The sequence below is a fragment of the Aptenodytes patagonicus genome, chromosome 10 (genome assembly GCF_965638725.1).
Source record: "Aptenodytes patagonicus chromosome 10, bAptPat1.pri.cur, whole genome shotgun sequence".
NCBI classification, from domain to species: Eukaryota; Metazoa; Chordata; class Aves; order Sphenisciformes; family Spheniscidae; genus Aptenodytes; species Aptenodytes patagonicus.
In genome coordinates this window covers 12,677,504-12,690,469 of record NC_134958.1, presented here as the reverse complement: position 1 = coordinate 12,690,469, position 12,966 = coordinate 12,677,504, and the positions used below count along the sequence as shown (strand labels likewise).

The 12,966-nt window shown below is 40.1% G+C and overlaps 1 protein-coding gene across 2 annotated transcripts in view; it reads left to right on the top strand.

Moving 5' to 3' along the window:
* The window catches only part of MEGF11 (multiple EGF like domains 11), a 217,581-nt gene that overhangs the window by 122,569 nt on the left and 82,046 nt on the right, over positions 1 to 12,966 (top strand). For both annotated transcript variants that reach the window (XM_076348090.1, XM_076348089.1), the window contains 2 exons: positions 4,790 to 5,002; positions 12,463 to 12,637. In XM_076348090.1, the coding sequence (XP_076204205.1) occupies positions 4,790 to 5,002; positions 12,463 to 12,637 (388 nt within the window). The remainder of the gene's footprint in view (positions 1 to 4,789; positions 5,003 to 12,462; positions 12,638 to 12,966) is intronic.

The window sequence follows — 12,966 nt, the reverse complement described above, 5'->3', positions numbered from 1 at the left end:
ATTATACTTTTATGCAGCAAAGCTCATTGGAATTTCTCATTTCTTGCTTCATTGTACAATTTGCAAGTCTTTATAGCACACAAACAGACCAGCCTTCAACACTCTGCTAGGGTTCAGAAGGCTATGTTCTTTCCCATTAAATGTGGAAGTTCCTTGTTTCCATTTTATCAAGAGCTGTAATTGGAGGGGGCTCTGGAGATTATGTCAGGATTTGCATGTGGTTGAGTATGGTGGAAATACTAATTATTTAAAATTAATTTAGTGGAGAAGACATCAGTGTGTCTCTCTTCCCCCATCCTCCATCTGGAGACAGTGATTTCAGCCATAGGGTACCATATAATTACTGTTGCTAACCAAAGCTTTCTCTTCCTCTCCTTTTGGAGACAATTTCACTAAAGGAAGCAACTGTGCACCCTGGACACTTGTACTGGTGACCACACTTCAATTGCAAGCCGTCCCCAGTCTTGGCCATGCTCAGGAAGGCTGACAGAGGCCCTCTGTCTCTAGGGTTCTTCATTTGGTTGTTGCAGACCTAGATTGATTTCTGGCTGTAGGTGAATCAACAGCATTAGATCTGTCGGGAGCTCCCAGCCAGCAGCCTGCAGCTGAGCCAGCTTCTTTGCTCAGCTGCCAATATAGCCCCCAGCCATGAGTGAGGACATGCAGCAGAAGAGCTGGCTCTGCTACAGGCATGTGGCATAGGGAAAGAACAGTAATGGAGCTGCTGAACTGCCTGCAACACTCCAGCAGTAAGAGCAGAGAAAGGACCTTTGGGGACAAGAAAAGGAGATGGCAAGTAGAAAGCAGAAGGCCTAGTTCTGCCTGCTGACAAAAGCGGAGGTTTTTGCCACTGATCCCCCTTAGAGAGGGACTGGAGAAGGCAACTTGGGGAGAGGCTGAGCAGAGGAGGCACTACAGGGCAGACCTGACAAGAGTTCACAAGAATTGTTCTTGAGCAAATTCACAAGAAGTGTTCTTGAGCAAAGCAAATTGTTCTTGAGCAAAAAGAAATTTTACGAGTTTTCAGGTCTGTACTTGGAGAAAAGTGAGAGAGATTTGGACTCCAGAGGGAGATGTGGCTTGGGAAGACAGAAGCAGGGAGGGAGAAAATAAGGCATGATCAGCTGGAAGAGGTGGAAAAGAATCCAAGGGAAGGTCTCACTGTGGACTTGCACCCAAACAAAACCCTTAGGAATGGTTCACCTGCTCCCTGCTGGAGCAGGGAAGTAAGAGTGACACTGAAGGGAGAGGCAGAAGAGCAGAAATGCAGGCCTGTGGAAGGATGAATGAGAACAGGAGAAAGTTAGGTAAACGGGCAGTTCAGAAAGCTTTTCTAGCAGCAGGGAAAAACTGTACTAGCCTAGAAATTCCCACCTTTCAAACAGGTTCTCAGAAGGTTAAAACATGTTTATCTATCAGCCTTTAATCAGCCTTCAATAAGGGAAGTGAAACCTTAGGCCCATTATATTCAATTGGAGTTCTGCCTCTCACTTGGGCTAGGACAGCACATTGCTTGTAATGGTTTGTTCTGAACAGGCACGTGTACCCTTACCTTGCTGATAACTACAGTTGGCTAATAGTAGATTGCCCATTGATTTCAGTGACGGCAGGAGCAGGCACAAGGTCTTTAAAAAGCCTAAATTGCCTTCCTTGGTTATGTGTTCATACAGCATGGACAATGGGACAGATTAGTCAGCACCATTTTAGCTTAAAGTCTATTTTATTTTCTGGATCTCATGCAACTGTTGCAGTGTTACCGTATAATTGCAAGTATAGCAGGAGAATGCTTCTGCACAACAAAACAGTGTTTTCTTAGAAATTTTACGAGGCACTGAAAAAATTTTCTTAATAATAACAGATATTGTGAATAACAACAATAAAAATGTAAACACACTTTATCTACTACCATCTTTTTTAATTGTCAATAAGTACTATATAATACTACAGTTCATCATCTTGTGCAGAAGATAATAACATACAGTTAGTTAAATATTTGTGGAGATGAAATGGTCATAAAGATCTATGTAAGTGTAATTGCCACACTTTGTTTCCTACCTGTTTTCCAGGCAGTGGCACTGCACTAAATATCTAGGAAATTGGCAAGCACTGTTAACTCCAGGAAGCTTTGTGCTCTGCTAAAATGACTGGATATGTCATGTAAATGTATGTTTTGCAAACTGGAAAGGAATAATAGCAGAAGCACAGTTAGAAGCTGAGGATGGGGTGTCTAAGAATTCAGTGGCTGACAGGAAAAGTGAACATACTGTTTTAGCTTTGTTTTCCATATTGCCATTAAACCTAAAGATTGACTCTTAACAGAATAAATACCACATTTGTTATAACAATATGAGCAGACTTATTCTCTTGTTGTTGTGTTTGTACCTGTATCTTTTATCAACAGAATGGCAATCTCCAGGTTAGTGTATTTTGGATGGCTTTTAATATTTGTCTGTGCTACATAAATGTGATCACTGTTTCAAAACAAACAAACAGAAAAGCCTAAAAAACTTTACAGCATTATTCCATGAAACAAAAAAAAATCTGGAAAAAATGTAGGTGTATGTACTAAGTTCATCTGTTAAGCAGGCTGTCTTATGTTTAATATTTTGTGAAATTGCTTCCATTATTTCTACAGGTGACAGCCATATTATCCTATCCCAACCCAAACAATTATAGTACATATTAAAGTTCAGTGGATATTATAATACGAATCTCCCCAGATAGGCAGAAAGCAATGTAAATTAAACAAGAAACATAACTAGGGCTTAGCAGCTCATTTTGAAATTTAATTGAACAATGTATCTGGTTGTTAATGGTGCTATGGACACATTAGATTGATATGTTGCAAAGGAAAGATGTTTAAGTAGAAAGCTAATTCCTGCTGTGATTATTCTTATGTTCCAGAGGAGTCATTATTAGTATTCTTTGTATAAAATTCATTAGCGGTAGCTGCTTGATCTCCAAATAAATAAGTTGGTTAAATTGTTAGTAGAAAAAGGCTAATTATGTAAATGGATTAGGTCGTCAATATTTCATTTCCAGATGCTTTTCTCCCTGCTAGGTAATGCTTCATCTTCTATAAATATAGAATGATATAGTGCACTATTGACTAAGTATTCATCTCGTTGAGTACAATGCTCTCCTGCTAACTAGTAGAGCCGTATACAGCAATGGAGACATAAGGCATCTTAATATGTTCTTCATTGCATTTCATTTGCTTTAAGTGTTTCAGTCCTAATGTTACCCATTCTTTGCTGGTTATTTCCTTTGCAGCTGAACTACCCTGAGAGCAGCAGGGCTAGCAGCCAGTAACGCTGGTGATTCTCTGGGCTCTTTCCCTTCCTGTTTGTCACAAGCTCCTCTCTCTTTGGGTCTCATATGAACTCCTGAACTTGGATTGTGTAACTAGTAACTGTGTTGATGCTTATTGCAATTAAATCACTAGCTAGGCCTTTTGCTTTGTTAATTTATTTTTAGTAAAACGTGATAATCTGAAGCTGCAAAAGTAATGCTCCTCTTATATACTGACTGTGTTCATTGCAGTTTTGCCTGGCTTGCATCACACGTTAATCTTTTATTACTGATCATTATATTAACTCTCACCTGCCAGCTGTGAAATGACCTGCAGAAAGACATGTAACAATTGTCTCTATCCACTGAGTTTACAGTATACACTTTAATCAATGCTCAGGATTAAATTAATGCTGATAGGCATTTTCCAATATCTGGCATCCATGCGATAAGGGAATTGGGCTTTTCTGGGCTTCTTTTTCTTTTTTTATTAACTGAAAAGGCCTATCTGTATTTCACGGTGGATCATGTAAACTGTAGTACTGACTCATTGCAGAATTTTGAAACCACTGAATTGTGTCAAGCACAGAATCGGTTGCTTTCTTTAGGACCTTAGTTGAGCTTTTCAAAGTAGGAAATATCATGAACACTTCAACTGGTTGTGTAGGACAATGAAACAGACTTTTTGGCAGATTCACAATGTATCCAGTAGGGAAATATTTTAAACAGTGCGTGGAAGGTGCAATTTAAAACAATCTGTGTATAGTGTTTACAGGTTCCATTTTTATGTGTATCAAATACTAAAAATGTTGGCAATTTTGGAGAAGATACTACACTAAGGAGCGTGAAAGTGATTTGTCTTGAGATTTTATACTACTGAGCATCCCTGGAGTAAGAGATGAAAAGTAAATTTGAGCTTTAGTTACTCAGAACACACACAAAAGACAAAGGAGTGTATTTTCTCCCAGTTGGTATAAAGCTGGTGCAATGACAGCATAGAGGGAAAGTAAAACTATACGTTGCTGGAGGACACTTTACTCAATATTGCTTAATAGACCACATTCCCTTTCAAACCTCATTATCACTAAGAGGACCATATGCTTTTAAAGAAGGTGCACAATCCTTCTGTAATAAAGAGAAAGCAAACAGATGAGGTTTTGTTTATAAAGTATCTTATTCTATATCAATTTCTTATGGTTGATGAATGGAATTGTCAAGGTCCAGGAAACAAGAATGCACTTTGTTAACTAAGGTAATATTAACTAATGCAAATTTTGCAGGATATAATTGGACAGAGATTAATGCACTTTCAGTTAACAGCAATTTACATGCCCAAGATATCACATCACTCCAATGATATCAGTTCACAGTATATTACTTAAATAAATGAGCAATGATTTTGTACTTAATTCATTAACAAAAATATTCCCATGTAGAAGTCATAAGCAGACTAGACTATAGCATTTGATTGGATCCTGTCTCACATTTTTCATTGCAGGTGTCAAGAAGAGTGTCCTATTGGGACATACGGCTTTCAGTGCACGCAAAGATGTGACTGCCAAAATGGTGCAAAGTGTTATCATGTAAATGGAGCGTGTATGTGTGACCCTGGATTTAAAGGGATTTATTGCCAAGAAAGAATGTGTCCAGAAGGGTTTTATGGCCTCAAATGCAACAAGAGATGTCCTTGCAATATTACCAACACTCTCAGGTATGTACATCGTATTATATGCTAGTGCAGGGACTGGTCAAATAAAAGCATTGGGGAAAAAAATTAATTAACTACACCTACTCCCTTTCTCTCTGTAGTTTTAATTAAGAACACAGACAGTTCCTCTGGCTTGCAACCTTTGATTTAAATGACCTCAGGTTTGGAACCGTAAACCTCAGTCCAGCCAGCTACTAAGCACGTATCTGTTAACTATTTAAACAGTTCTGCTAAAATCTGAAACAATCTGACATATGGCCTTATCCTGTAACTGCAGTCTTCCAGGCATAAGAACTATCATATGATGTCCATATGTATGTATAGTAACCCACTGAAGTTTAAAAAATATAGATATATTTACTCAAATCCATCATTTTGGCTCTTTTTATGACATGGGTTTTCTTGTTAGATCTATAGACAGCAACGGGACTCTCAAAACGAAACCTAATTTGCTTCAGTTTATGTCTCGTGGCAAATTACCTTGTTGAAAACACTTGAGGCAGATGTATAAATAGACTGAAATCAATATCCCCAAGTCAGTCTATGGAACTGTAACGAAGTTGACATTGTCAAAACAGACATCTCTTCTCTTCTCATGTATGCCTATTTTTGCTCTTCATTCAGTACGTTTATGTGTGAAATATTCAGGAAAATAAATATCAGGGAAGTATACCTAAAATGGAATAAGCCATACTTAAAAGGTCAGGTTTCGATGTTTTTTTCCCTTTTGCTTTTTTTAGAATCTGATTCTTGAGGTTCTCATTACTAAGACCTAAAGTCACAAAGAGTCTTGGGCACCTAACACGAGATAGGTTGAATTTACTTTCCTGTTGCAGGCTTGAATAAGTTTTCTGAACCCTGAAAAAAGGAAGAATTTAAGACTCTTCCCTATTATCCTATTTGTTACCTTTTGTAACTCCTTGCCTTGTTTACTGACTGCTGGAATTGCTATTTGGAGATTCTTCACTCCCTCACATGCAGTAAAGGAAGCCTGGACAGCAAAAACACCCCGGCCTGAGCTATTCTGATAGACTAGAGTGCCTGCAAGATGCTGAGCCCCTCAGCTCCCACTTGATTTCCTCCTTTTTCTGTCCGTTACTTTAAACATTCATAGCCAATGCAGGATTATGTAGTCTTCAGAGGGAGGTGGGGATAATTGATGCCCAAGCAAAAATGCCCTTGATACGGACATTCTTCAATTTTAAACCAGACAGGTAGGGACCTGACTGTCTTGCTGATGATGACAAACCTACCTTGCCATCTTGCAGCCTGCTAAAATATAAACAGTCTCCTCAATTATGTATGCAAGCAATACCACCTAATTTGTGTGCATTCACACAAACACACATACACACACACAAACACTTCAGGCAAATCTGTTTGTGTGCTTGAGATAAACTCTATTTGTCTCAGTCTTGGAAATAAACAGGTGATCTTTCTTGTGAATTCAAGTTCAACTGTGAGCAGTTATGTTTTGCTTAACTGAAAGCCAGAGCTCACAATGGATTATTTAAAAGCCTTGTAATTCTAATGATATGAGTCTTCTACAGAAAGATAGCTCTAGCTCTATTGGATTTGACAGCAAGGATCCAAAGTGTTTGACACCTCAAAGGTACAACAGGCTTCTATCACTTCTGATTATTTTGTGTATCATAAAATCATTGCAAAAAATAACATCCCTAAGGCATGAGCTGAGCATTATACACAAAAGGTTAATGTTGTGTTGTACTGAGGATAGGGGATGTCTCAAGAATTACTGCAGAGTGAGCTAAGGTATAAATTCCTGCATGTCACATTACTCTGCAGTACCTGCCAGTGTGCATGACTTAAACCTGCGGTAAATACAAGGTATTTATATACAAGGTAAACTGCTCCTCAGTGAAAGCTGTTCTTCATGTGTACTGGAGGGTGAGAATATGCTCTTGGACAGCAGCTGACACAGTGTGTCTTCACGCCCTCTCCTAGCCTGCAGAAACCTGTTTGTGTGCCCATTTTCCCAGAAAGGTGAAAATAGAGTGAAAGGACTACAGGGCACAGGCAAGGCTGAGCTTGGCTGCTGTTTCTCAGCTAACTGCTCAATTCATTAAGAGTCTTTTAAGTGGGGGAAGATAGTGGGTTTGAGGGTGCAAGAGTTCATCCTGGGTTACTCAAAGAACTACCTGGGAGATGCTCTGGGGGTTTGCCAGAAGATCCTTCCTGAAAGAACAGACTAGCACCATCGAACTGTGAAGAAAGGTGAGGTCTCAAGTTTGAGAGAGCTCAGAAAGGTGGAGGATACACTCCTCTCACAGCTCTTTTCTGGGCATGTCGTCATTCTTACACACCATGTACCTGACCTGTGCCTGGTTGCTGTCTGACATATATTTTATGCCTTCCCTCCCATCACTGCTCCATCAACTTCACTTGCAGCATTCTCTGCTAAGATGGTATCTCCATTTCCTTAATAAATGAGTCTAGTCTCTCCATTGATAAAATCTTCCTTTTTCCTACATCTTATCACTGCTGTTATGGAACAAAGAGATATCAGCAAGCTGTAGAGCTGTAAATGTTCTTTCATTCATCCATGGTATTTCAGCTTTCCACTTTTCAATGAGCTCCTCAGAGTGCTGTCAATTTCTGAGCTGAGGAGTGTCAGAGTTGATGGAAAATGACCTTCTCCAAAGGTTCTCCATATTCTGAACAAATCTTTTTACTGATTGTTTAACCAGTCCCATACAGCACACTTCTGTTCCCACCCACCTCCTCCCATTCCTCCCCTGAATTTTTATCATTACTGGAACTGTGGTCTTCCAAAGTGATTCATTTACTGACAGCCGTCTATTTTCCCCAGAAGCAGTTTAAACTGTCGGCTACTTGTTGCGTTACCTAAGTGTGTAGGATAATTATATAAACACTTGAAAGAAGGTGAGGGAAGCTTGCTTATTTCTGTCAGTGCTTTTGACTCATTTGATCTGGTTATTGGAGAGCTGGCTGGAACGGAAAGTTCTGGGGGCTTTGAGAAGCAGGTTGGGGAGGAACATTAAGAAATACACAATCAGCTTTTCTATTTTCATAGATCTATTTATTTTAATGTCTGGAGAGACCAGTGTGATCATCTAGTCTAACCTCCTGCATAGTAACAGCTGAAGAACATCATCCAATAATTTCTGCATCAAAGGACACTGAAAGGCACTTGTACAGGACTTTTGAACAACCCCAGAATTAGGTAATTTAGAATGCGCTAGTGACTTGGACTGTCCTTCCACAGGGAAGGATTCACCTGTAAAAAATTTCCCCATGCAAAAAGCCCATGTTGAGACAGTCTACAACAGTCAGAAAGGCATAATCCTGGCTTGCTCTTCTGAAAAGCAGAGAGGGAAATGAATAGCTGGAATAGTCTCAGCCACCCACCCTTCCTGAACACTGGTGTGGAGCCAGTGTGTGGAGCCATATGCCTTTAGTAATGTCTTTCCCAGGTCAGAGACATGAGAAGGGAAGGAAGGCACAGTGACCTCTTAAGCCTTGACACTTTCCTACTGTGACAAAGTCTAATGAAACAGATAGATCTCCAGAGGCTCTAATTATTGCCTCAACACTGAAAAGTTTGGAAGGACCAAACTCCATGGACCTTACATGAAGTTTTGCCTTGACCTAAATCAATAATGCGCTTCAATGAGGCTGGCTTTGAAGACTTGCTGGACTGAAGTAGTGGCCCTATAGTATCATTGCGGCTACTTCTTTAAAAGCAAGAGGGCATTTTAGTAAGGGAGACTGAATGTAGTATTGACATTAAAAGACAGAAAATACTGTTAAAAAAGGATTAGGGCTGTTGTTAATTAAGATGAGATGACTGGTGCTAGTGTATAAACAGAAAGTTGGGAAATTCACTGGGAAGAAGTTGTTTTGGCTGAAAGATGTATGGAGAACAAATTCAGAATTTGGAACAGACTGTGCTGTCTAAAGCATTTCTTTTCCCAATTTGCCTTAAGAAAGTTGCATTACCTGGTTTCCTCAGACTTCCTCAAAATTAGGTGCTTAAAAAATGTAAAGGTCAAAAATTACTTTCTGTTTTTCAGTTCAGCTAGTAAATTTAAAAAAATGAATCTTTATTGCTGTAAATGTGGGTCAAAAGCCAGGGACTGTACAGCAGCTTCCAAACTCCAACAAGAGCCATGGAACAATTTCCTTCTCACGCCATGTTGTGTGCTGGGGACAGCTTCCACTTTCCACCTCTACTTGGCCTAGTGCCAGAGAAACACTTGGCTGCTTGCATTCACTCTAGGTTTCCTACAGTATTCCCTCCTGTTATGCAAGAGACATGAAGAAATAAAAGTTGTTAAGATTCGATGCAAAATACTAATGTATAACACTGCCAGTGTCTTTCAAGAGTGTAAGGTTCCCTTCCTGCTTGCAGCAAGTGGTTGGAAAGCAGCTGTCAGTGGGTTTTGCCTTCTGGGATCCTTTCAGAGGCCTCACATCTTCTTACCCATCTGTTAAGTGATCCTTCTCCAGAGGAATTGCTTGTGCTTCTTAATTTCAGCTTATTGGTGGCATGGAGAAGTGCCTTACACATGCTGCACCCCATGCTGGCAAAATGTTACATGGACTCATGACCTTGAAATGTACATTCAGAACAGGAAGGGAGGAATGTAGGTTTGAGGTCCTTTTGCTTGTTATGCTACCATAACACTATGGTGTGTGTCAGCGTTTGGCTTGCCAAAAGCTTTGGAAAGATTTATTCTGCTACTGTCAAGGAGAAGTTTCCCTTCCCCTGCTGTACAGTCTACTCACCAACTGTTGCTACCTACCCAGAACTATTGTTACGGGTACCATAACTCTGGAATTTAATGTGGAGGATTTTTCCTAATCCTACAATGCCAGCACTCTGTAAGACAGCAAAAGATACTTATTTCAAAACACTGAAGGACTACAAGTGCTTGGCCTAGGAGAAAAACAAAACTCTGCTATGCTCAGACCGATAATAAAGTTGTTCTTGCTTCAACAGGAAGATTATATGGATGCAGGGACCCAGACATCTGCATTGAACTTTTCCTAGCTCATAGCCTCATAAAAGAGTGGAAAAAACTTTAGGGGGGCAGAATATGGTCTCAACCTCCTACTGGACCTTGTTCTGGAGTCCAAGCCCCCTGCCTCCTGCAGACTCTTCTGCAAAGCCTGTTTGGTTCTTGCTTCTTATTTTAGTGCATGTTAGGATGATTTTTAGTCCTTTATATATAGCTTGCATCTCATGCAAAAAAGCTGTCCATTTTGAAGGAGCCAACCTTGGAGTAGAAATTCTTACTGAGTATAGTGTTTTCAATTGAATTGTCATAGGCTGATTCAAACTGCCATGATCATATATTATGTTTGAAAGATTTAATTTAGCCAACAGATGCAGTTCTCATGGAACCGTATGATATGTGCAGTAGTAGTGAAAATAGAGAAACAAAAAATCCACTTTAAAATATTTCTTTAATGTTTAGCTTTCTGCTCCTATTACATAATGATTAATAGACACAGAGGGGGAAAAAACCAAGCTTTTATTATTTTCATCTGAATGTTAAGAGATGCTTTGTGAACAACCATAATTTCAGGGACTGCTTTGTCAGAAGAGTTTCATGGATGGTAGTTTGTTAAGCTGATGAAATGTTTTAATTAGTAAAACACTATCTATGATGAAACATATGACACTCACAAAATTTGATCATTCTTAGTCACAACAGTATGTGACTAACCTCTCCTACCAGTAATTGCCAGAAACATACTTGGAAATTACATTTTATGAGGTTACCTTGAAAATTAACATATATGATATTAATTTTATAGAGGTAAAGAAACCCATCATGTCTGCAATATTGAACTATAGCAATAAATAATCGTAAAGGAAAATAAATAGTTTCTATGAGGCAAAAAAATAGGAGACAGGTCCATAGAGAGGTGCCACCTTGCAGAAGTCTATTTTTTCTTGTTCTGAGAATAATAGAGAAAATCTGATTTGTAGCAATATTATTTCTCATCTTTCTCACTGAGGGCTAGACAGTGCTATTATGGTACAATCTTGTGGTGCAGAGGCCCTCAGCACATACTGAGCTCTCAACTGAAGCCTTACACTCCCAGCTGGCCTCAGACAACATGGGGTCCTTTTCCAAAGATCAGATTCCCTCTCCATCCCCTGCTCTCTCTTTTGACCACCTCATCTCCCCAGACTAGACATCCCCCTGTGCTCTCCCTTCCCATCCCCCAGAAACCTCTGTCTCTTCAATCCAGGACTTAACACATCTCCAGCCTTCCCCTCCTTTCCCAGCCCCCAGCCACAGCCTCAGCGTGGCTCTCCTGCTGTGGGAAGTTAGTGCCCTAAGGAAACCAGGGAGATGCTCTTTCTGTAAAAGAGGAAATTGTGAATAAAGATAAACTGTTTCATAGCAGGAGGAACAAAGGGGTAAGTCTTCCACCTACCAGATGCAGAAGGACCAGGCATTGTCCGGTCTTTTGGGCTTGATTCTCCTTTCTACTTTTCTCTCTGTGTGCTCTCACAACAGTGTGGAATTGTCTGAATAGAAATGAAAGCCAGAGGATTAATGTTGGGCAGCAATGCTCATTATTCGGCATAAAGGTACTTGACTCATTTCCCTGCACAGCTGAGATTTAGTCCAAGGGCTCCTGTTAACTCCTGCCCCAAATAAATCCCAAGGCTTCAGGGAGTCATCAGTTCTGTTCACTATGGCTGAATATTCCCTGCAAATTTCTTTTTCCAAGGAGATTTTTCCCTTCCAAAGCACTTTGCCTTCCAACTCTCCCCGCTGAAAAGTTCTGCTTAGGTGGCATTCACTTTTAAAATGCAAATGAGGAGAGGAGAGGAGAGGAGAGGAGAGGAGAGGAGAGGAGAGGAGAGGAGAGGAGAGGAGAGGAGAGGAGAGGAGAGGAGAGGAGAGGAGAGGAGAGGAGAGGAGAGGAGAGGAGAGGAGAGGAGAGGAGAGGAGAGGAGAGGAGAGGAGAGGAGAGGAGAGGAGAGGATATTTGTGGCAGGTTTATCTTCACAAATCTCTTGACTGCATTCCTCCATCCATTGGAACTTCTCCTCCATCTATTGGAATTTCTCCTACCTGAACATCTTTGACTGTATTACAGCCAAATAGTATGGGACATATATGTCATACAACAGTATGGATTAATTGTGCTGTGGTTAATGTCAGTAATCCAAGTCACATTGATTTGAGAATGGAAAAGCATAAACTTCAAAGGTGTAAAATTACCAATGCTGTGGCAGTTCCCGGATGTTTGGAAGTGGCGTGCCAGGCTGGTATTTAGCACCATATTCCCTATTCACTTCCTAAGTTATGTGGCTGCTTATGTTCACCATCCTTAACAGTTTTCAGGTTTGTGTGACTCTTGCTGGCATTGCATGTAAAACATTCTACTGCTGTTTACAGACTGTATTTTTCTTTCATGTCTACATCTCATTAATGTCTGTCTGTCTTCATTAGTTGCCATCCATTGTCTGGAGAATGTAGCTGCAAAGTTGGCTGGGCTGGACTCTACTGCAATGAAACCTGTCCCCCTGGATACTATGGCGAAGGCTGCCAGCTGACCTGCCCTTGCCAGAACGGTGCAGATTGTGACAGCATCACTGGGAAGTGTACGTGTGCGCCGGGATATATGGTAAGTGAGAGCTGTGAATAATGGGGCATTTCATAAGGTACCTGCAAAAAATTAAAGAGGATTTTAATCTGTTTTCAAATAATATTTGCATAAAAGTGGCCAAATGCAGGTAATTTTTCCCCATTCTATTATAAGTCCACATAATTCTCCTTTGAGCAGTGTCAGCTTATTATTTCTGGTTATTTACTTAACATCAGTATTGTAAGTTTATTACTGTTATAAGGATAAAGACACGGTTTCCCATCGTATATTCTAAGTCAAGACATAACAAAAAAGATGTCAGATTATTGTCTGCCTGGAAGAGCAGAAAAAGAATTCTCATGGCCTTT